Raw genomic sequence first — 25489 nt, 5'->3', positions numbered from 1 at the left:
TCTACTTAGCTGTCATGCTTCTCGACAAACTGGCCTGCCGTTGATGTATCGAGCTCCATAATGACCAAAGCGCAGCCCTGCTGGATCAGGACAAAGATTCCAACCCATTTCGAACAGGGACCTGGGAGTTGTCAGCAAAGTTTTTAACCTCATGCTCGCAATGTCCACAAAGTGCAACCATAAGCCGCCCCCCTGGGAGCCTCACAAATGTTTCAGTTCACTCTAGAGGCCCCTTCCGCACACGCAAAATAATGCATTTTCAAACCACTTTTACAACTGTTTGCAAGTAGATTTTGCCATTCCGCACAGCTTCAAAGAGCACTGAAAGCAGTTTGAAAGTGCATTATTCTGCATGTGACTCATGGCAACCCCGTGCATCCATGTCCTTCAAAGTGTCCTATCCTTAACAGCCTTGCTCAGATGGTGCAAACTGAGGGCCTTGGCCTCTTTGACTGAGTCAACCCATCTCATGTTGGGTCTACCTCTCTACCTGCTGCCTTCAACTTTTCCTAGCTTTATTGTCTTTTCCAGTGCCTCTCGTCTTCTCACAGTGTGGCCATTATGTAAGTACAACAGTTTAGTCATTTTAGCTTCTAGGGCCAGTTCATGTTTAATTTGATCTAGGACCTACTTATTTATCTTCTTGGAGGTCCATGGTTTCTGTGAAACTCTCCTCCAGCACTAGCCCCCAAAATGTGTTTTGCAGGTAAAGAAAGAAAATCTAAGCAGCAGCAGTGGCGTAGTGGCTAAGAGCAGGTGCACTCTAATCTGGAGAACCGGGTTTGATTCCCCGCTCTGCCACTAGAGCTGTGGAGGCTTACCTGGGGAACTAGATTAGCCTGTGCAGTCCAACACAAGCCAGCTGGGTGACCTTGGGCTAGTCACAGTTCTTCGGAGCTCTCTCAGCCCCACCCACCTCACAAGGTGTTTGTTGGGGGGGGGGGGAAGGGAAAGGAGATTGTAAGCCCCTTTGAATCGCCTTACAGGAGGGGCGATTCTTCTTCTCAATGGCAAAGGTGATTCCAAAGGGCACAGCCCAGAACTGGGCCAACCAGATATGTTGGGCCACCCTTATGTTGCTGAACATTTTGGAAGGACAATTTAGAGCTGCACGTTGATGGCCATTTGCATGCATAAAGCATGCAGCTAGAACACAGATGTGCATTTTCTTGCATGTACGCTATGCATGCTTTGTTATTAAGAATCCCATTCAATGGGTTGGAACTGCAGATCTGTTTGGCCTGAGGCAGTGCTTTCCTCCAGTTGGCTTGCCACCCTCCAGGTGAAGCCTGGAGACCTCCCAGAATCACAACAGATCTCCAGATGACAGGGACCAGTTCTCCTGGCAAAAATGCCTGCTATGGAGGGTGGATTCTATGGTGTCACACCCCATTGGAGCCCCTTCCCTCCCCAAATCCTGTCTTTTTCAGGCTCTAGCCCCTAATCTCCAGGAACGTCCCAACCCAGAGTTGGCAACCCTACCTCCACTGGAACAGTCTCTTGTGTCAGGGGCTGGCATTCTTGCTTCAGAGGAAACAATTACTTCTGGTGGCACAGAGATTGAGGGGTCAACCCTCTGACATTTAGATGCCCTCAGAGAGCAGGAGAACGTTCTCTCAATAGGGCATTTGACAGCATTCCTGCGGAAGAATGTGCCATTCAAGCTCGAGGCATTATAAACTCCAACACAGCTTTATTCCGAGTGAGCGCGTGACATGGAGTTTCTGACCTACACACGGAGTCATTTGGAACTGCACACAGTTTGTCTGGTTGCATGCTCTTTTTTTTTTGAGGGGGGGTGTCCTGCTGTGAGCTGGCTATTCCAAGGAGGACTTGAACCAGCCAAGAAGACCCCTTTACCCTCTTCTCTGTTTCCATCTGGGCAATGCGTAGGGCATTGTGCCGGAACACTTGAACGTGCGCCTGTTCTCATCTAAGTACGTTTAATCCCATTTTGGTTGGAAAATATTTCTTTCTGAACGATTTCAGGAATTTCTGTGCTGCCCCTCTGCCAGGATTGGCAAAGAAGAACAAAGAGCTATCAGTAAAGGACAGACTGGGCAAATCCATTCCCAATTAGTGGCACAACCAGGGCAGCAGACAAAACCACCCCGTCAAAACGGCATTCAGATTGAAGGATGAGCCCACTTCATTTAAAGGAATGACAGAGCGGGGAAGAAACTTCATGAGTTTGTAATCCCGACAAGCCCCACCCTGTAAATTCAATCTGTTGTGTTATTTCCATATTGCAGATGATGTGATTGAGGTGGAAACAGGTGGGATCCAGCAGGTTCTCACAGGTTCCCGAGAGTAGGTTACTAATTATTTGTGTGTGCCGAGAGGGGGTTACTAATTGGTGATTTTGCCATGTGACTTTTGCCTTAGCTACGCCCCTCCTCTCGGCAGTAGCGTGCAGAACTGGAAGCAGTCTAGCAGGAGGTGCACCAGCGTGCGTGGCAGCCTGCGCCTGCGTGCATCCGTTTCCCACTCAAGGACCGGCGCAGCGGCTGCGCGCCCGCTACCAGCCCCACCCAGGAATGCCCCGCCCCTGTCATGCCTGGCCACGCCCCTGTCATGCCCCACCCAGCCTCATTGGTGCTACGCCACAGTTTGAATCCCACCACCATGGGAACCTGTGGCTAGCCTAAGGTCACCCAGCTGGCATGTGTTGGAGTGCACAAGCTAATCTGATTACCCAGATAGACCTCCACAGCTCAAGTGGCAAAGCAGGTAATCAACCCTGGTTCTCCAGATTAGAGTGCACCTGCTCTTAAACACTCCACCACGCTGCCACAGATTTCATTCATGAGGAATGAAATCTGTGCATCTGCATACCACTGGAATCCTCCCCATTTTTAATGCTGGTTTCTCTCAGTTGGTCAGCTGATCAGCGGGCAGCGGGCAGCAGCTGAGGGGGTATCCCCCGCCCCTGTCAGGGAGGTGCAGCCATATCACCTCTTCCCTTGAAAACCTTATGAGGTTGCCTAAGACAGCTACAACTTGACCGCACTGCTTGCTACCAGTGAGAGTCAAAACCCGTGCCAGAAATGTTCTGATTCTACACTAAAGCAAGCCATTTTGTTTCTCCTTCACAGTGCAGACTTTCCTCGCCAAATATGAATGTGATTCGGTTGGTTGCAGCATCTTTTAGTTTTGAGCTGTGAGTTGCAGAGCTGTGTTATTCTCCCACCTGCAGCAAGGGAAATGAGAAATATTTTATTTTAAAAAACCATCCCCCACAATTTTCAAACTTTTTGCCCTGACTGAGCTCAGAACTGCCCGTCTTGCTCAGGTTCCCACAGTATAAATAGCTTTCAGCCTTATCTTTATTGTTACACTGACCCCCACTTCATTGCCGCGGCAGGTCCCCACCTGGGCAGACAGGTAGAACCTCCAAATCCCAGGAACCTCAACGTGCATTCAACAGCCCTTGCCAAAGGTTATAGAAACCAGACAGCAGGTGTGGTATAGGTGGTTAGAGTCATGCATGTGATTAGAGCCATACTTGGATGTTCTAATGTAAGGTCTTCTCAGTTGGTGGCATCATAGGGTTAGGGTTGCCAGACCCCACCCCACCCCCCCATAGGGGATTTGGGTCCTGTGATTTGGGTTCCTTCCCCCCAGCACCATCCAACTAGCCAAAGAGGGTCTTACTGGGCCTCAGCCCCATCAGCAAGATGGTGTTACTTCTAAAAGTAACATCATCATTGGGGGGTTGTGTAGTTTCCGGGCTGTATGGCAGTGTTCTGGTAGCATTTTCTCCTGACATTTCGCCTGCATCTGGGGCTGGCATCTTCAGAGGATCTTGCTTTACTACCATCAAATCAGAAGAAGAAGAAGAAGAAGAAGAAGAAGAAGAAGAAGAAGAAGAAGAAGAAGAAGAGGAGGAGGAGGAGGAGGAGGAGGAGTTTGGATTTATATCCCCCCTTTCTCTCCCCTGTAGAGGACTCGAACGGGGCTTTCATAATCTCTTTTTTGGTTCTCTGCTCGGCACACCTGTAGAGTGCAGGTGGGCTTGAGGAGTGGCTCCGGAGAAGCTGTGACTAGCCCAAAAGCGTCACTCCAGCTGGTGTGTGTAGTGGAGAGCACAGGCTAATCTGAATTCTCCAGATGGGGTCAAGAAAGCTCAGGTGGTGAGAGCTAATCAAAACCCGGCTCCTCCAGATTAGATATTAATGAAGCCTTAACCTCCTACTAATGTTGCCTCCAGGATGCCAGCCAGATGGAGGGCTTAAATGTCAGAGAAAAAATGCTACTTGTGAACACAGCCATTGCGCCCGGGAAAACCACACAAAACCCCCCAGAGGAGGAGGAGGAGGAGGAGGAGGAGTTTGGATTTATATCCCCCCTTTCTCTCCTGCAGGAGACTCAACGGGGCTTACAATCTCCTTGCCCTTCCCCCCTCACAACAAACACCCTGTGAGGTAGGTGGGGCTGAGAGTGCTCCGAGAAGCTGTGACTAGCCCAAGGTCACCCAGCTGGTGTGTGTGGGAGAGCACAGGCTAATCTGAATTCCCCAGATAAGCCTTCACAGCTCAGGTGGCAGAGCTGGGAATCAAACCCGGTTCCTCCAGATTAGATACACGAGCTCTTAACCTCCTACGCCACTGCTGCTCCTGATGCCAGCCACAGATGCAGGCGAAATGTCAGGGAAAAAATGCTACTAGAACACAGCCATACAGCCCGGAAACCACACAACCCCCCAGTGATTCCGTCCGTGAAAGCCTTCGGCCATACATTTGACATCATCACGAGGACGTCCGGTTCCGGCAGGCGTGAGGGAAGCACGCTTTTACCTTCTCCGCAAGTCTTTTATCAAATATTTATTAACTTTTACCAAATATTTATTAACTTTTACCAAATATTTATTAACTTTTATCATATTTTTAACCTTCTGCCGTCTTATAATAATTCCATCAAGCTTGAATAAGTTGCTCTAAATGTTTTGAATTCCTCCAAGTTGGAATGAGCTTGCAACTCGACGCTGCTGAGCAGTTTTTAGTTAGTAAAATTACTCCAGCTGTAGTTAAGTACGAGGAGCTTTTTGCTGTTTATGTGATTTTTTACTTCTCCTTGTGTAAATATTGTTCTTGTTTGGAGAAAATATGGGAAACAGGAAACGCCAGGCGGTCCTCCCCCAATTGGTATCTGGGCAGAAAACAAAAACAAAGTAAAATAGCTAACTACTTTCAAGATAGATTCCACAGTTGAGGAACTGCTAACAGATGTTGACTCTGGAAAATAGGGTTTGCTGTTTTAGAAGTTGAACTTCAACAACATAGCGAAGATGCTGCCTTGAATGAGAATCATGCACTCCCCTGTCTCCTCGAGCTTTGGTCACACTACATACTTAAGCAAAACGCCCCGCATTGAGACTGATTTTACTTACTTGCCAAGTCATGCTTATTTCCAAAACCTTGGAACTTCTTTTGGACAATTTTAACAATATTGAACTAAAACTAGAGTCACTTGAATAGGCTCAGTCCAAACAATGGAGCAATTTAGCAATCAATCTTCTCTGCTAGTAGGAGAACAATTCAGTTCTCATTTTAAATCTCAGAAACCAAATCTCTGCACTCTAAACTGAATTTCCAATCCCTAAGCTTTTGCAAAGGGAGCAAATAACTTTGTATATTAGAGAGTCCAGTCTGAATGCATATCGTTGGGACACCATACCTCCTGATTAGACAATCACTTTGCTGCCTTATTGCACTGCAAAACCCAGCAGATTTATATCTTTTAAGATTTGAGACGCTTCCCTAAAATGGGTATTACTACAGAAGACTTGCTCCTTACTTTTCTACGCAAACTATGACTCCTAACAGACTTTTTAAAATTAAGGACTATCTGCAAAAAGAAAAAATATGATATACATGTGGTGAGAATGCGTTTAAAAATACAACTGTCACCACCAAATCTTTATTGGAACTGAGCCCAGAATCGTGCCAAAGCTCAGTCTTCCAACCCAAGATTTAATTAATCGTGATTGGAGACAATTGGTAGCACAATTGTCTCTTGGGATTCTCAGTTCCTTCACCTCTAAAAAAAGAAACAGAAGAACATATGTACAATGATCTACTCCACTAAATACAGGAAAAGCAAACACCCAACATAAAGAAGAAAATCCAAGCAAGAAACTACTCGAATTATGGGAGTTGCGACTTTGGACAAGTGCGTAGAGCCCACTGCTGCTTCAACTTCCTAATATACCTTACTTAATGGGAAGTTCGATCCAAAACCAGTTGAAACCCTAAGAATCCTGAGATGGTCAACGAAACAGAGAGGCAAAATCAGGCACAAGAATCTAATAGAAATCAATTGGCATGATCCATCACAATCCAAGCACCTAGAGGCAAATATCAACTACAAGCACAAACAAGGACTTCAGCAGGAAGTTTTGGTTATAACTGAAACAACTATTAGGCAAAAAGCACCTGAGTGCAAAGTTGTAGAATTACATTCTCAGGTAGGGAGAAGTAGGCAATAACACCATGCCCTAATAAAATAAGTTTCAGTTTATTAAACCTTTCTTGGAATAATATGGATAAGGATTTGATAATGCACCAACAAGAAGATTCTAGTAATGTATTGAAGCCAATGGTCCTCTATCCTGCCACAAACCAAGAGTGCTTCCTTTGCTGTTAAGGCCGACTCTTACTGACTCTCTAGACTGCTAGTCTCCCACAATACTATCATCGTATACATTGACTGGGAAATGGACGCTTATGACACAGAGCGGAAACAGCGGAAACAGAGCCTCAGTGTGTGAGAAGCGTGAGGAGTGCCAAGGGAACTCTGAGCAACCAACGGCTGGGAAGTCCCTCACCTTGACAGTGCTCCAGAATACTTGGTCCCTCCCTCCAAGAGGTCTGCTGGTGGCATTCTCTCCAGCTGTGCAATGCAGCCTCTCATAAAGAGAACATCCTTCAATGGCTGCATTACAGCATTCTCTACTCAGCAATTCTCATCCCTGGATTCTTCCACCTGGCGCCAAAAAACAATTTGATTCTCTTTCGGTTCTGTCTTGGAATATCTGCGGGGGGTGGAGGAATAAATGTGGGGAACCCAAACTTCTCTTTCAAATATCTGGAGAAAAGCAGATCAATTCTCTTACCAGGAAACTTGGCTATATCATCCTATAGATTTTGAGGGGCTACAGGGCCTTCTGCTCCCCAGCAATTAAATGCAATGGGCTCCGGCTTCGTCTCTTCTCTGGTGGTCCTTTCTGCATTTTAATTTCTGTCTCTATGCCAAGCAAAAAATTCTATCAACCCCTCCCACTTTAATTCAAGCGCATTGCTGATTAATTGGGTAAACACACATTCTCCATCACTGATATTCATTATCACACGCATATCCTACTTCCCCTGGTGCTTAATAATAACGCTCTCGTGGATGCAGACTGCCGTGGCAAGAATTCTAGTTCCTCGTTTGTTGAGGAGCTAGGAACTTAAAATATTCCTTCAACTTGAAATTACTATATTGGGGGGATTTCAATGCGAAAGAAGTGGGTAATAATCTAACCTCATATTTGGAACGTGGAAGGGTTATAGATGATAACTTGATTATGTCTATCTCACTCTTACTTCCATCAGAAGCGTCATTCTGATAGGATACCCAGACTTCAATTACACTGCTGCTAGGAATCTGATCGAATTCGCTATCAAACATAACATGTTACAGTGGCTCAATGGTTCTAAAACATGCTATGACTTAAGTTCTAATAATTTCACATTTAGAGTTAGTACGGCTGGGGAACAGTGTTATAGAATTGATATTGTTTTATGTCACCAAAATTAAGAACTTCAGTCCAGGCTTCTCCTTTTTAAGATAGGAGACCCTTCTACTAGGAGATCACCTCCTCACTTAACCTTTGTTCTCCATCAGGAAGAGGGGGTGGACGTTCCTATGGATACATTATCTTAAAGCAAGTATTGTTTTACCTTCACGCTTTTCTGGACATCCCATTTTGGCTCCTTACCGCCAATGAGCTGCATTTATTAATTCTCACAGCATCTAGGTAATCTCTTAAGTGCTTTTTATAAGGCAGGTTCGCCTTGTGTGGCAATTCGACAATTTTTTGAAACATTAATCAAAGTATATCACAGACTATCTTGTAAAGTCCGTTAAGCAGAAACCTCCATACAGCACTAGAGGTGCTCCCCTGGTTTGACAAAGAGTGCCATGAATTAAAACAAACTAATTCTGGGATTGCATCTTACTCAACAATTCAAGAGATTTAGAAATCACCTGTGTCGCGCAATCAGCTAGTTCAATATAAAACTACTTCTTCATTGTTCTTTTAAATGAAAAGGAGAAACAGGTTCAGTATGCATAGAATCAGTGGGATCGCTTATATCAAGTTGTAATCTCCAATGACTCCAAGACAAAGTTTTGGGCCTTTGACAAACAGACTTGACTCCAATAAAATGAGGGCGTTTTCTTCCATTCTCCTGAAGGGTTTGCTCTTGATAGATCATTTTAGCGAAGCTTGTTCCAAAAGGAAGAAGACCAGTAACATTTTATCATCCATCTCATCATCATTAGATGATTCCAAATGGCCTCCTGTTTACAAACTCCCTAGGAAATCATGGATCTAATAACTGAATTGAAAACCCCAGAAAAGCCTCTGGCCCAGATATAATTTCCCCAGAGATACTGAAGTCGCGATATAGGAGTGGTGGGTAAGCACCCCTTTTTGGCCAATCTATTCACTCCAAATCAATGACTCAGGCCTTCATTCCTAAAGCCTATGGCTATCTGGCAGTCATTGTTACCTATTTATAAAAGGTAGACCCATCGTGATCCTGCCAACTTCCGCCCAATTAGATTTGACATCTCCAGTCATTGGGAAAATATATGCTAAAGGACACTTCTACCCAAACTACAGGCCTCTTGGGACGATTCATCAGAACATCATTGGCCCAGAGCAAATAAGGGCTTCAATCACTTAGGGGAAATCCACGTTAGACTGATGTGCTAAAAGCTTCTTACGCATTTGGTTAATAAATACTCCAAAAGTCCAAGAAGCAAACTTTATGCTTATGCCTTCATTGATTTGAAGGCAGCTTTTGACACAGTCTCTCTAGAGGAACGCCTTTTGGAATAAATCTGGCTATACAAGGAATAGACAATAAACTTCTTTTTCTTAATCAGGCAACTTTATACCAACACAAACTGCAGAGTTAAGTGTGCTCACGTGAAGGTCTCATGACTGATTCTATTTCTCTACCTTTTAAAGCAGTGTGTGAGGCAAGGCTGTGTGTTAGCAATCTCAACCCTTTTCTGAATTCTATTTCTTTGAGTGACCCTTCCATCAGCCTTATATTGGAAATTAATAACCATGCCCCCCTAAATTAGGCTCCAAGGACATATTCCAATATGCTTCTATATGCTGATGATACCATCCTTCTATCTCGGGCTTCAAAAGTTGGACTTAGTCTGACTGCTGAATAGATGTGGGCAGTACATTGTACAGATGAACGGACTAGTCATCAATTATCAAAAGATCTCAAGATTTTTGATCTTTGCCAAGAGCAATACACAAAAACATAACTGGGCGATTAATAAAGTGCCAGTGGAGCAGGTTGAACCAATAGCTAAATATCTTGGAATTACATTTTCTTATAACCTCTCCTTGGTTACCCCACAAAAAGCTAGCTATTGGCAGGTGCTACCATCAGTTATTCTGCCAGTTGCACGCTTCTTTTTTATGGAAAGGGGCCACTCACTTGTCCCAGCAGCACTAAAAAAATCTTTAACTCCCCTAAGATAGAAAGCGCGAGTTACTTTTATGGAGTACCTTATCTGGCTCCAAGCAGTTGATCGACTCCTTGAATGACTGTCCAATCCAAATTTTCTCCGTAAAAAAAAATTATGTGGCCTGCCAAATTGTGTAGAAATCCGGGATGATCGCGGCCCTCTGTTTAGGAACTGGAGCCAAAAAAAAACTCATTAGTTTATAGGGCTTGGCTGAGAGCTTTTAAATTTTGGCTTCATGGCCTGCATTTTCTCGCACATGATGAGCACTCTGCTGGGATTCTACCTACTTTTGTCTGATACTCAGTGCTACAATCCATGGTTCTCTCTGACTCGAAGAAAGAAAGATTGAATCACTTGGTATATCTCTCGACTCTAAAGCTTTTTCTCGGCTATCTAGTTCAGAATCCTACAACTTGTTAAAACAAAAAAATTGTTGGAAAGCGAATTGATTAATTTATTTAGGGCTGCTATGAAAACTTGTTCACCCTTACATCTTTCAATACCCCTATATCAAAACAGGATGGCTCCCTATTTGTATTTTTTTGACGAATCCAATGCAGAGAAGAGCCCTCACACTTGCTCGCTTCAATGTTTTCCCTCCGTTTTATTGCGTGGTAGATTTAACAACTTGGAAATGAGCGAAAGGGTATGCTCTTGTGGTGAACAACAAATTGAAACATTGGCACATCAACTGCTTGCTGCCCTAAATCTGCTAATATCAGATCAAAATATTCCAACATTCTTTCTAGGATACCTAGTGAAATGGAAGAATCAAGTAGACTTCCTTTTCTTCTGGACAATTCTGACAATGAAACTTGTGAATTGGTTGCACAATTTTTACTGGAGGTGATGCACAATCAATAATTTATATTTTATCTTAAACCTTTGTATTTGTATACCTTTTATCTTAAACCTTTGTATTTGTACACCTTTTATCTCAGGTTTTTTATTGTGTTATGATTATTGTTATGCCAAATAAAGGCTTATTATTATTATTATTTGACATCATCACATTGGCAACATTGAGGAAGACAAGGAACTGGGACGCTCAGGTTTGAATCCTCCCTCTGCCATGGAATTTTGCTGGATGAATGTGGGCCAGCGACACCCTCTCGGCCTGACCTACCTTGCAGGATTTATGTGAGTATAAAACAGAGAAGAGGAGAGTGAGGCTTTGGGTCCCTCCTGGGGAGAAAGGTGCAAAAGGAGTGAAGGAGGAAGAAAGAAGCCCAGCCAGGAGACTTTTGTCTCCTACACCGCATGATTCTTGGCGTGTTCCGTGATTGATCCCATCTGGGAGTCCGGGAGGAGGGGGCCGTGGGAGGGTGTGCGGCCCCCTGCCTCCGCCTCGGCTGTCTTACAGATGCAGGCAGCTCCATTCGCTAGGCCACCGCTCCGTCCAGCCCCAACAGATGTTCCTCCCGGCCGCCTGGTGCGGTGGGTGGGGATCTGGCCTTTGTTGGGCGTCTTTCCCTTCCTGCCTTGCGTGTGAGACCCAACCAAGGTCAAATGTTGACTTGGTCTGGCGAGCCGAGAGGCCAGAGGTCTCCACACGTCAGAGGGAGGGACGGGGGTTAGCTCCTGGACTGGGCTGGGGGGAGCTCAGAGGAGCCAAACACGTTCTTGCCTCCCAGGGCGATGCCAGCTCCTTGACCCTCTGAACCCCTCCCTCCCACCCCCACCCCCAATGATCCTTCCCTCAGAAACAAACTCCTCTTCCTCCTTGAAAACATGCAGAGGGGGAGGCACCCGTGGCACATTCCTGACATCAAAGCCACTGCTGCGCATTCCTGGCTCTTCTGTGCAAGACTGTACTCCCCCCCCCCTCCCCATTTCAGATTTCTCAGCAGCTGCAATACCTCCCATGCTTCCTGATGCCTAAAAGCAAACACATCTAGGCCTGTACTGACCGCCTCCATTGGAGATGAGATGATCCTCAGCAGGTGTTCTGAACTTTGACCTCCCACAGCTACAAGTAGGACACTGCATGAACATGTGAAAAAATTGCCTTCCTCACGGTCATGCCCTTGCTCCCTCTCACCTAGGGATGCCAACCTCCAGGTGAGACCTGGGGATGCCCTGGAGTTACAGACTACAGAGATCAGTTGCTCAGAAGAAGAAGAAGAAGAAGAAGAAGAGGAGGAGGAGGAGGAGGAGGAGTTTGGATTTATATCCCCTCTTTCTCTCCTGTAGGAGATTCAAAGGGGCTTACAATCTCCTTGCCCTTCCTCACAACAAACACCCTGTGAAGTGGGTGCAGCTGAGAGAACTCCGAGAAGCTGTGACTAGCCCAAGGTCACCCAGCTGGCGTGTGTTGGAGTGCACAAGCTAATCTGAATTCCCCAGATAAGCCTCCACAGCTAAAGCGGCAGAGTGGGGAATCAAACCCGGTTCTCCAGATAAGAATGCACCTGCTGTTAAGAGCTATGCCACTGCTGCTCCTTCCCACAGGAGAAGATGGTTGCTCTGGAGGGTGGACTCTATGGCACAGGTGTCAAACTCGCAGCCCTACAGATGTTATGGACTACAGTTATTATTATTATTATTTATTTGATTTAATATACCGCCCTATCCCCGAGGGGCTCAGGGCGGTGTACAATATCATCATCCCCTGCCAGCATGATGTTTCCCCTCTCCATTCAGTCCCAGAAACATTTCCCCTTCATTTTTCCTTCACTGTTTCCCTGAGCACTTTTACTGCAATGTTTTTTTCAATCTGTTTCCGAGCGAGCTTTCCTTGTGCGTGTGATCATGTTGAAACGTTCCTTATTTCCCTGGTCCACTAAACACCTGACCCTCATCCGTGCCCCTGTGTAATCGTTCAACCTCCCCTTCAGCCACTCTTCCCTTTTTTCCCCAAAAGGAATTTTACCCTCCCCACTCCCTTGTCATATCACAGTAGCAATGTAACTTAAGGCAGACGCAAGCCAGGTCTGTTGCATCAGCTTTGACAATTTCACCTCCGGTTAGCATGTGTCTGCAGTTAGGAGGGAGTGAAATTTACAATGGCCCTTTCCCCACTTTCCTTAAGCCCCGCGCTACTCTCCTCAAGGGGCGCGGGGTCCAGCTCCCTTCCCCACTTCAGGGGCGGCGAGAACGCAGCCGCCCCGACGCTGCCTCTCTCCCGCCCCCTCGACGTGTGGAATTCCTGGCGCCTTTTGAAGACCCCGCACAGAGCGCGGGGTCGTGGGGAAGCCAGGGCGCGCGCCGGGAATTGCCCGCAGCAAACCTCGGGCAAAGGTGAGTGGGGTAAGGGGGAATGAAAGTTACTTTTGCAGGAGTAAATTGACAATGGACTGCCACAGAAGCAAGCATGTTTTTGGGGGGTGGGGGTGGGGGGTGGGCAGGCTATGTGTTTCTATTCCTTCAGGTAACACTCCTTCAGTAAGGTGCTGTAATGAGGCCAGTGGGTCATTTATTTTTGGACTTCCCGGAAAAATTGTAAACGTTTTTGTTTTGGAGAGCCGTGCAATATAACTGGTTAATGATGGTTCTGTTGGGTTTTTCTGCACAGAATAGCAGCTAACATGCTGGTTAAAAAGGGTAAAAGGTAAATGTATATGAGGAACTATATTTAGGATAGGAAAGAAGGAAAGATAGCAAGCTGCTGTCTTGCTAGCTAGGAGGAGTCTCTGCAACAAACTTCCCAGAAGAAGTGTCCAGTCACTGAGTTGGGCTCCCTCCCCTTACTCACTTACTTTTTACCACCCTATTTTTGTCTACATCTATGTTACCCTCCTAGGGAGGAGTCCGGCCATTCCCCCCTTTTGGGGAGGCTTTTTAATAAATTGGGTTATGGGACGCCTGTTATTATTGTATTGACCACTGTTTTAATGGATTTTAGTAAATGTAATAATTGTTTATGTGGTCACTTATTGTGATCTCTAGTTATAAATTGTACATGTGTTGATTTTGTTGTACACCTTCCAGAGCCCTTTGGGGATGGGGCGGTATACAAATCTAAACAATAAATAAAATAAATAAATAAATTAGATCTTGAGCGTATCATTCGAAGGACAGACAAGAGGTGACACAAAAGGACAGAGTGGTCATTAACCTTACAGTCCTCTCCAGCCGGCCACTTGCCTGCTCCCTGCAGGGTCTTCTTCTCAGTTTCTTTGCACATTAGACATTGCTACTTCCAACAGGTGCTTGACTCCACTGTAGTACTTTTCATATAATTTGATTTTGGGAAAAATTTAAAGAAATTTGCGCGGAGGCAGGAGCTGGAGGGGTTTCAAAGTGGCATATGGCTCAACCAAATAAATAAATAGAGGGCAAACAAAACTAGAACACCCTCTTTCCTCTGGACTCCACAGACCTCCCAGCTAGATTTGGCAGGTCCTGCCCCCGCCCCACCAGTGCAGGATGGGGTGAGGGGTGGGTTGCCCGATCCAATCTGGGAAACTCTTGGAGATTTGAGGACACAGTCCAGGGAGGACAGGGATCTCAATAGGATTGCCAGCCTCCGGGAGCTAACTGGAGATCTCGCACTATTACAACTGGTCTCCAGGCAACAGAAATCAGTTCACCTGGAGAAAATGGCTGTCTTGGAAGGTGGACTCTGTGACATTAAACTCCATTGAAGTCCCTTCCCTTCCCAAACCACATCCTGCTCAGGCTCCGCCTCCCAAATCTCCAGGAGTTTTTCACCCTAGAACTGGTAACCCTAGACCTGAGTGGAGTACAATGCCATGCTGCCCAACCTCCAAGCATCCATTTTCTTCAGGTGAACAGATCTCGGTAATCTGAAGTGGAGCTGGAATTCCAGAAGAACCCAGGTCCTACCTGGAGGCTGGCATTCCTACTCCCAGCTCAGCTGCTCCCGTTCATTTCCTCCAACTGACCACGCAAAACACATACAGTTTTCTGTGGGAGATGTTTTCCTTGCAGACATGGCTTCTGTGGCTGTGGAATTCCCTGAGCGATCTTTATGCAAACCAAGTGCATAAAAATGTCAAAGCCTGAGTTAAGTTGTTCCATCGATCCGGGCTGGTGACAGGAAGGCTGACATCAACAGGAAATCCCATAGAGCATTCTGCAAAGCAATTGGATCCATTAGCATCGGTGGGTGGGCCCTCTTAATTGGCCTCGCTGATGTTGGCGGAGCCTCAGAGATGTCTCCTAAGCGGCCCACAATTACAGTACCACCAATACCTTCCCGCTGCAACAGACCACAGGAGATGAATGGATTTCCCTTTGCTGAGCCTTTACCGATCTGCAATTTTCGCTGCTAATTCTGTTTCTTCTTAATTCTGGTCTGATTAGAAGAACTTCGAAAATGGATTCTGGGGTATGTGGAGATTTGCCTCACCTTTCTCACATAAGCACATCCACAATGTATTGCAAAACCAATGACAACATCAACAACCCACTTATCTTGATGCAATTATAATATGGTTTCTCTGCTGACCATGTCACATCTCCCCCTCTGTTACCACCCACTGGGAAGTTCGGATTTTAGTGGCCCACTCCAGGACTTCCTTGTTGGTGGCCCCAGAACTTTGGAACCAGCTACTGGAGGTATGACCTCCTCCAGAGGTGTGGTGAGGGAGAAAAGTTCCCGGTGCACTTGTGTGTCCTCTGCCCCTATTCCACCGGGGAACACCCCTGCCCTGCTCCCGGAACGCCCTCACCATGCCCTCACAGGGACATGCACCCGGTGTGTCGTGCACCCCCTGTCCCCTTGGAGCTACGCCTCTGACCTCCTCCTTCCTTTATGCAGAATGTACAAGTTGGTTCTGTCTGGAAGAGTGTTTCGTTTTCTATTCTTGGTTTTAGACTGCCAGTATAAGTTTACTCTATTACTGCTCCAATATATACATGCTGGCCTTTAATAATAACTGTGTGCCATTAAGTCACAACTGACACCTGACCACTCCTAGGACCATGGAGTTTTCAAGGCAAGAGATGGTTGGCCATCGCCTTCCTCTTCCTGTCTTCCTAAGCAGCATCCCATTCAAGGGCAAACAGCGGCCATGCCCGCTTAACTTCTGAACTCCGATGAGATCAGACTAGTCAGGTCTATTAGGCTGCTATGCTGGGTTTCAGGAAGCAATTTCATGGTTCATGCTGCTTGTGTCAACTGTATCAGAAACTGTCTGGAGTACACTTTGTGAGAGGAAAGGCAATCTGGTGGTGGAAAGTGCCATCAAGACCAGCTGGCTTATAGTGATCTCACAGAGTTTTCAAGGCAAGAAATGCTCAGAGGAGGTTTGCCTTTGCTTGACTCTACATCGTGACCCTGGACTTCCTTGGTGGTCTCCCATCTGAATAGTAACCAGAGCCAGCCCTGCTTAGCTTCTGAGATCTAATGAAATTGGGCTTGACACGGCCATTCTGAGTGATCTAGTAGTATCTACAGGTGGAATTTAAATATTCTTTACAGGTAGAATTTAATGATTTGTTGCGGGGGGGGGGAGCGTTCTATTTTTGCACCTTATGCATTTTGAAAACACAGAGTGGGGAGCTTTCTTAACACATTATTCTTTTCTGAAACACGTCTCTGGCAAGAAACTCTCTCCATTTTTTATATTTTCTCTGTCATTTCAATTGCCTTCTTTTGAAGGGACTGTTCAGCCCAGCTACGTTTAATGCCAAAAGCATTTTTATTGTTTCCATTTCTTATATGGCCAGAAAGCCAAAATATATAAAACATCATAAAGGGAAAGATGAGCTTCTATCCTTGGTAATTGTCAGTTTATTTTATCCTGGGATTATTTAAAATTGTATAATTAAAATTTAATGGCTGCCCCTTTCATCTTCCCATGCCATCAAACCCAGATTCATATCTCTTTCTCTCTCTCTCCCTCTGTCTCTCTCTTCAATCTAATTTTTCAACTTCCTCTCATCTATTCTCCTCTTGCTCTTTAATACTCTCTTCAATTATTCAAAAGCTTCTACTTCAGATTCATTAGAACAGAAGTTTCCTTCATATAAACTCCTCTACTTCATGCTAAATCTGATTGTGACGGTTTTCTCTGACATTGTAACCATAGTTTAAATGACATAAATCCATATCAAAAGAAAAAGGCCCTCAACGTTTCATTAGGGCAACTGGAGAGAAATTTGGAAGTAAAGGAATCTCTGAGGATGCACTTTAGATAAGTAGTAAGGCCCACTGAATGAACTGGAGCTGACTTCTGAGTAAATTAGCACAGAATTGCACTGCCAACTTTACATGTTGAACCCTGGTGGTTGGTAAAAAGGCAAAATTAGGTATTTTAATAAATAAGAATAGAACCAATAATGGGAATTGGTTCAAATTCCTGGCATTCAGAATACTTTAATGGGTGTAGCAGCAAAAGTTTTCCTTGATATTCATAAGATTTCTTCAAGGTTGCAGAGTGCTCAGCTGTCTATCTATGCAAACCGGCTTTGGCTTGTGTTATTCACCGTTCTATCTGGACATATCTGTCTTTGTTAGAGATGGTGAAGACTAGACACATAGAGGAAAAAGAAAGCACCAAAAGCAAACCCCAAGGGCATGCTAAGTTCATGAACAATAGACTCCACCCAAACATAGGATCTGCATTCACCAATACTGCTGCTGCTACAGGGCATGAAAAAGTGAATCACTCCATGGACTGATAAGCCCCACCCGCAATACAATACTATCTACCACATCTTTGCATAACAAGTTCCACCCAAACACTTACTGATTGGTTCCCCGCCCTGGAATATGGACAATATATACCCCAAATATTCCCTTTTCTCTAGACACAGTGTGTAACAGACTTCCCTCTGTGCTACACCTCTGAAGATGCCAGCCACAGATGCAGGCGGAACGTTAGGAACAAGATCCACCAAACCACGGCCACACAGCCCAGAAAACCCACCACAACCAGTTGAATCCGGCCGTGAAAGTCTTTGACAAAGCAGTGGATTGTTCTTCTGCTTTGATTGGTCCTGATTGGGGGAGGGGGGTCAGGATTGGGGGGGGGTCTCAACAAGGGAACAGGAATGCCTCTGGTATTTTCTCAACACAAAGGAAAGAGACAGTGGTGGGATCCAAAAATTTTAGTAACAGGTTCCCATGGTGGTGGGATTCAAACTGTGGCATAGTACCAATGGGGCTGGGCGGGGCACAACGGGGGTGGGGCATTCCTGGGCGGGGCTGTGGCAAGGATGCAGCCGCTGCGCTGGTCCTTGGGCAGGAAATGAATGCACGCAGGCACAGGCTGCCACGCATGCTGGTGCACCTCCTGCTAGACTGCTTCAAGTTCTGTGCGCTACTGCTGAGAGGAGGGGCGTAACTAAGGCAAAAATCACGTGGCAAAATCACCAATTAGTAACCCCCTTCTCGGCACACACAAATAATTAATAACCTACTCTCGGGAACCTGTGAGAACCTGCTGGATCCCACCTCTGGAAAGAGATACAGGACTGGAATATGGAAGAACAGTGGTCATATTTGGACATGCTCCCTTTCCTGCACCATTTTGGTATAGTTTGTGGGTTGGGCTGCTCACCTTATACACAACCTTCTGTCGATGTTCTGGGTCTCTGAAAGAAAGGAGGGGCTTGAGAAGCTGTCAGTGCAGTGTATGAAAATAGCTGGCCTCACACGGTGTCTTACTGCTCATGTCCATGCATGAATTTGAGATATTTTTGTCAATTTTTGCTTATCATTCTAATTGGGTGTATGGACTTGCATTGGTAGTCAAAGTGGACCTTCCCCTTCCTTTTTCATCCCTCAGCTTTTTTTTTGCATGTTGTTTTACAATGTATCCTGCCTGCAAATGCTGCTTATTCCCAAGGACTCGCACACGTTTTACCCCCCATTCGGTTGAGGAAATGTTTCCAGTTAACTTTTTCTCTATTGTTGTATTGCCTGCTTTTACTGCAGTGTTTTGCCTGATTTGTTTCTGAGCTAGCTTCCCTTAAGCGTGTGATCATGATGATTCAGTCTTTATTTCTTTGTCCCACCAAAGGAGGAGAGGAGGAGGAGGAGTTTGGATTTATACCTCACCTACCTCTCCTGTAAGGAGACTCAAGGTGGCTAACAAACTTCTTTCCCTTCCTCTCTTTACAACAGACACCTTGAGAAGTAGGTGAGCCGACCTTGAGAAGGAGGAGGAGGAGGAGGAGTTTGGATTTATACCTCACCTACCCCTCCTGTAAGGAGACTCAAGGTGGCTAACAAACTTCTTTCCCTTCCTCTCTTTACAACAGACACCTTGAGAAGTAGGTGAGCCGAACATTGTAAAACACCCTCCCCCACATATGAGGAAAAGGACGGCTGGAATATCTTGGGGGAGGGGGTTCAAGGTAGAGTTGTCAACCTTCAGGTGGAAGCTGAAGGTCCCCCTAAGTACAGCTGACCTCTGGATGACATAGATAGCTTGCTTATTCATTCATTCATTCATTCATTCATTCATTCATTCATTCATTCATTCATTCTTTTTTATTTAAAACATGTGGTCCAATTTTTCTGGAGGAAATGTCTGCTTTGGAAATGTATGGCATTATACCCTGCTGAGGCTCCTCCCCATCCTAAAGCTCACCCTCCAAGACTCCATCCTCAAACCTTCAGATATTTTTGAGCCTGGAGTTGGCGACTCTGAGGCCGGGTTGCCAAGCGGCCTGGAGAAAAACATCCTATCCCTTTAATGGAGGCATAATGTGTAGAACTGGGCAGTCCATGCTTTCTCTGCAGTGGAGGTAAACAACATCACCAAGAAATAAAAATTTGATTCGGCCTCTGTTAAAGGGATAGGGTATTCTGTTTGTCAAGGTAGTTGGCAGCTTGTGAGAACGCACACACATATTTGGAAAGCTGCGACAATAACACAAACGCAGAGAGAGAGAGAGAGAGAGAGAGAGGAATGGGTGGAGGGGGGGAGAGGCTGAAGCTGCCCTTTGCCCTCCTTTTGTGTCCCTGAGTCAGCCAAGCAGTTCCAGAGAAGCCGGAGGCCGGAATTCCTCCAAAGATCAAACGGCGTGGCCAGCTGGACAGAAATGTCAAAACAGACATGGGGTCCGTCTGGGGAGGAGGGAGAGGATGGGCCCGAAATGGACAGATCTGATTTCCTCCTTTGTCGGGGGTGGTTATTATTTCAGCGGCGGGAGAGGAGTGGGAACTGGGGAGGAGGAGAGGCTGCAGGCCATAAATCAGCGCCTGGCTCAGCTGCAGGGAAGAAAAAGGCCGCCAGATGCTGCAAGCGGTGGGGGTCCTGAAGAAGACTTCTCTGGAACGCTTTTTTTGTTTCAGGACACAAAAAATAATTCAGCGCTGGCTTGCAGTGCACTGTGAGAATATCAGAGCAGCCTTGTGGCTCGGGCAGAGGCGTACCAGGGGGAAATGGCACCCAAGGCAACACCTGTTAAGGGCGCCCCTCCCCCCACACCCCACTTATCATAGCTGGTGGAGGAGGGCAGTGGCGGTCCCAGGCAGCCGGGGTCGGGCTGAGGGGCTCCCGGTGGGCTCGGCCCCACAAGGCTGAAGGGGGCTGGCTGTAGGCCCGACAGGCACCCCTCAGTCCAGGCTGCTCCACCAGGCTTCTCTGGCTGAAGGAGCAGCCTGGAGGGGGGCTCCGGGCACCCCCATGTGATCTAATGTGACCCCCCCCCAATGTCCTTCTGGCAGATACACCACTGGCTCACGCCACCCACTTCAGCTTGAGAAGTTCCTGGCGATTTGGGAGCAGATCCTGGGGAGGATGGATTCGGGGGAAGGAGATCAGCAGGGATGTCATGCGTTGGAGCCCACCCTCCGAAGCTGCAATTTCCTCCAGGGGAACTGATCAGCGTAGCCTGAAGATCAGGTGTAATTCTGGGAGCTCTTCAGGCCCCACCTGGAGGTTGGTTACCTGCCTGGATCACTAGTCCATCTAGTTCAGCATCCTGTCTCATGCAGTGGTCAGCCACATGCTTCCAGAAGCCCTACAAGCAGGGCTCAGAAGCCAAACCCTTGCCCGACGATTACCCCCAGCAACTGAATCAGAGCTAGACTGCCTTTGACCATGGAAGTTCCTTGATAATAGCCATTAATGCGCCTCTCCTGGATGACCAGCCTTTGATCTCAGCCTTCCCAATTCACCCAATCTGCTGGAGGGGGCTGGAGACCTGGTAAAGGTGTTGCATAATCTTGTGACACCACTTTCAGTGGTGTTAAACAGAAAGTAATGTCATCACATCGGATGATAACTCTACGGTAAAATCCATAGAGATTGGGGGAATTCCTAAAGCATTGTGCAAGGAAGTGATGTCATTTCCCTGGCACTGGACATATGACAACCTTAGCTGGAAATTATATTTTGCCTTGATGTTGTCGGTTGATTTGCTATTTTTAACCTTTGTTTCCTGTTTTTACCATTTTATCAGTTTGATATATTTTTTATCACATGTTCATCCCGTGACGGAGGGAGAGGGAACACCCAGGGGAATGATCTGCCCCACCCATGCCCTGCCCCGCCTCGATCCACTCACACCCCACCCCTGGGAGGAAGGTCCAGGGGGTGAATTTCCACCCCCACGTGATGGCCACGGCACGGCGCCCCACCCCCCGTTGCAGCTTCACCACTGGTTCATCCCATATCAGTTCAACCTCAATCTAAGGAGAAGCAGCTAATAAGCAATTATAATTCATTGAAAGAATACCTTTTTGAAACGGCCTTTTTACACACTGATTTGTGACAATTCTTGGTCATTTTTTTCAGAGCAGCAAAAGGGGAAAAGTATTACTATTTCTTCCTACAGTCTAAGGTGATTTCAAATACAGTGCCCTGCATTTCTACAGAAACGTTTTAATTTTTCCTGTGTGGGCTGTTTCTGTCTTGCCTTGACTGCAGTTCACAAGGAAGGTCACCTTCTGAGGGGACAGCACCGAGAAAATGTTGTTCATGGGAAATTCCATGGTCAGAGGCTATTGCTTCAGTTCTGTCCGTGCCTAGTAACGTGGCCTCCTAGTCCACAGAAGTTCCAGCGGCAAAACATCTCCGCAAAACTCCGCAAAACTCCTGGCTGCAATTTGAATGTACAACTTTCGTTAACAAGAATCATTTGCATATTTATTGGGATTTTCAAAGTGTGTCCCATCCATGACCTTGTATGTCTTCCCATGTTTTTAGTAAGTGGGAAGGTCCACATGGGGTTTTTGCCCTACAGGGCCATTGGAGATCTAATCCAGCAATGGGTCTTTGATAATCTTATCTTGTACAGAAAAGATGGTGATATTATCATGCTAATATTGCAGCTGGTGTGTTGGATACCATGGATCTATTCTGCTAGCTCTGGTGTTTCCTTCCTGCACCAGGAGTGTTCCCTTGATAGAAGGTGAGCCTCTTGTGCAAAGGGAAAGCTTTTAGCGCTGGAGAAAAGTACCTTGGCTACTGAAATGTCTCTGCAGGATCCATCCCAGTGGCTTGCCAGCAAGCAATTTCTCTGCTGTTAGCTACAGAAGTGGCTAGGCTTGGAGTTAAGTCTCATGTTATTCCTTCCGCACTGAACTAGCACACAGAAGTAAAGAAGGAAAACATAAGAAATCAGGGTTATGAAATCACCACCTCTTTGGAACAGCAGATCCTACTGTTCCTGTGCCCTTTGGCATATCGAATAAACTCTTAGAAGTAGCCTTCTTTCTTTTCATTTTTGCTGACCTCATTTTGGCATCCTCAAAGCAGAAATGTAACCGAGGAAGCATTTTTGGAATGGCAAAACATTCCTTCCGACATTTCATGAATGAACATTCAAATGCTCTCCTGGGTCCTCTTTCTTACGCCTCTGCCCCCGCACAAATACTTGAGCTCCCCTGCCAGAATGAAACGTTGCCTGGTTTCAGTCCTTTGAGTTACAATAGCTTGGCTTCCAAAACATGACAGTAAACCAGCCATACAGCTTTTTAAAAATCCCAATTGTAATAAAATGTTTCCTCCTAAATGCATCTGGTTGTATTTGTGAGAGCATCTTATGCCATTTCATCTGTAACTGGAAGGAAAACAGATCGTCTCTCTCCCCCCTCCCCAATTTCTCTCCCTTTTCCTCCATAATCTCCCTTGTGGCAAAATCTTGACTGTACATTCTTTGGGGCAGAGACTTCTCATGTTCTTTTGAATGCCCTTCATGTTCATGGCTGAATATTTGGTCGCTGGCACGAGTTGGTCACCCTGGCTTGGATGCTGCTGGGAAAAGATATTTTTCCCCACTTCCCCAGAGTATTGGTGTTTCCTTTAACATCATGGGTTTCCCCTGTATTTCCTGTGACCTTTCCCAATTTTATTTTGCTGCAATGTTTTGGGGGAAATTCCCAAAGCAAAGTCCCAGTGCCAGTGGCACCTATGTGAACAGGAAAGTATGGCTCAATTCGAACCCATTCAAATCGATACTCTTTTCCCATCCTCGTGCCTCGATGTGGCCATTCCCCCAAGCAACTAGAAGGCTTTTTTTTTAAATGACAACTGGTTTATATTTATAGTGTTATAATAACCATCTGTTTATCTGGTTCTCGGAATACCCAGCTTTCTCCACACACCCCCTCCAAAAAGTAAGTCTCTATTATGGTGATATGCCTTTCCCTTTATAACCCCACAAGAAAAGGGGCTAGAACCTTATTTTTAAAGTTGAGAGTTTAGAGAACTGGATAAACAAATTGTTGTGCTGCTATAATGCCATTAGCAATAAAGTGTGGAAAGATACAACGGACTCTAGAAAACTGACATGCTCACATCAGCGTGGCCTACCCCCTCCGCTTGTGCACCTGTGCAGCTCTTTAAGGCATATTGCTGATGACTCACTTTTTTCCCATATTATTTTTTAATTAAAATTTTGAAGATATAAAGAACACATTATATACAGTACATACCAAATATTGTAACATTATGACTCAACAATGCACGCATAATGAACTCACAAAGTAAATACAAACAGAGCATCCAAGATAAACTCCCTATGTCCTCTTAGTAATATTATACATCTATCTTTCTCATCCCCTATCTTAATTTACAAGATGATTTAAACTTAATATTCCGTAGTAACAATATGTACTCTATCTTTCAAGTTAATATATCTTGTCCAATACTCCCAATTCTGTTTCTACATTTCATATAGCAAATTATGTATTTGAAGTGCCATTCTATCCATCATATAAAAATAATATACTTTAAGTTTCCACTCTTCTACCTGAGAATGACTCACTTTTTAAAGAGCTGCACAGACGCATGAGCAGAAACGGTACACCACGCTGTCTTGAAGTGTGCCTGCAAGTCATCGCCAGTATGCCTTGTCTTTATATAATAGGACAATCACACACTGGTTCTGGTGGGTTTTCCAGGCTGTGTGGCCATGGTCTGGTGGATCTTGTTCCTAACATTTCGCCTGCATCTGTGGCTGGCATCTTCAGAGGTGTATCACAGAGGGAGGTCTGTTACACACTGTGTCCAGAGAGAAGGAAATGTTTAGTGGGGTATATATTGTCCATGTCCCAGCCTGGAAAACCCACCAGAACCAGTTGAATCCAGCCGTGAAAGCCTTCGACAATACATTAAATCGCTAATTTAAAAAATAGGGGGGGAGGGACCCAGGGGCACAGGGAGTGGGCAGTGGGCCACCATGGGGGACTGTGGCAGGAAAAGTACAGAAGGACCTGCCCCATAGAAACTCCATTGCTAATGCCCTTCATCAGAAGCTTTAGCAGTAATGGGGAAACCACACAAGCCCATCCATGTGCGGAGGACACTTTAATTAGGACACTCAGCAATCATTATAATCATCTGGAGCACCTCCAGCAACGTTTACTGTCTTGATGGTGGTGGCATTTGGAAGGTAAAAGTGGAAGGGAAGTTAGTGCATCACCATCTGTTTATCTACCTAGCTGTTAATTAGATGCTGTTTCTCAAGTGTCCACCATGAAGACTTCTCATGAAGTATGAGAACACTTCAGTCTATGGTGAGCAACCTTGAGTGCATCTGTTTACACCAATATGCAGGATTTGGTTTTCTGTCTGCAGTTGCAACACCGGGAAATATGTCCAGTAGTGTGTGTGGCCCAAATGCCCTTTGATAGTGGTAAGAGATCAGAATTTGGGACAGTACTGTTATCCACGAAAATGCCCCAGCTTGATTTTGAAATCTGGAATTTTGCTCAGGGTTGATCTGCGTTCAGGATGAAATCATGGCAATTTTATGCTTGGCCCCAGTAATTTAATTTGGAAGAAAAACGGATATGGAAAGCAGTGCTTGTTTTTTGCAAAGGAATGGGGTGGCTAGAACCAATAGAATAATCAGAGAAAATGAGCGAATGGAAAATCAAGCAGAGAGAAAGGAAAGAACGGAAACAGAATGAGTGAGTATGGAATCATCAAACAGCAGATTAGTACATGATCCCAAATCAGAACTGTGGTAAAACCGATTTACAGGTTGCAAAGCTGAATTTGTTTTATTTAATTTTTAATGCCATGACCAGCTTTTAGTTTGTTTAGCTATTCTTGCAGAAATGCCTCTCCAGAGAACTTGCTTGAGGTGGCTTACTAAGGAAAATGTGACAAAGTCATAAAACAGCGTAAAATTGTTTAACAATTAACAAATGATAAAAACTCCAGGCCCAGCATTAAAAAACTGACAAAAGTCCCTCCAAAGTAAACTACACAAAATAAGAAGCAGGGGGACCGCGATTCAAATTCTCGGTCCACAAAGCTGATTGGTTGAAGGTTACCATCCCTCAACCTAGCTTACCTCGCAAGGCCGTTGTGAGAATAGAAAGGAGAGCAGGGAACCATGCAGTGGTGTACCT

General features: G+C 45.6%; 1 protein-coding gene across 1 annotated transcript in view; it reads left to right on the top strand.

Annotated features, from left to right (window-relative positions):
- USHBP1 (USH1 protein network component harmonin binding protein 1) overlaps nucleotides 1–20507 on the top strand; it is a 67545-nt gene extending 47038 nt beyond the window's left edge. Inside the window, exons 18-22 of the mRNA XM_048497810.1 lie at nucleotides 11126–11194; nucleotides 11808–11823; nucleotides 14082–14135; nucleotides 18993–19075; nucleotides 20351–20507. Coding sequence (XP_048353767.1) covers nucleotides 11126–11194; nucleotides 11808–11823; nucleotides 14082–14135; nucleotides 18993–19075; nucleotides 20351–20507 — 379 coding nt within the window. The remainder of the gene's footprint in view (nucleotides 1–11125; nucleotides 11195–11807; nucleotides 11824–14081; nucleotides 14136–18992; nucleotides 19076–20350) is intronic.
- The last annotated feature ends 4982 nt before the right edge of the window (nucleotides 20508–25489 follow it).

The sequence above is a fragment of the Sphaerodactylus townsendi genome, linkage group LG05 (genome assembly GCF_021028975.2).
Source record: "Sphaerodactylus townsendi isolate TG3544 linkage group LG05, MPM_Stown_v2.3, whole genome shotgun sequence".
Lineage (NCBI taxonomy): Eukaryota > Metazoa > Chordata > Lepidosauria > Squamata > Sphaerodactylidae > Sphaerodactylus > Sphaerodactylus townsendi.
Note: the sequence above shows the minus strand (reverse complement) of the source record. Positions and strands in the feature narration are given on the sequence as shown.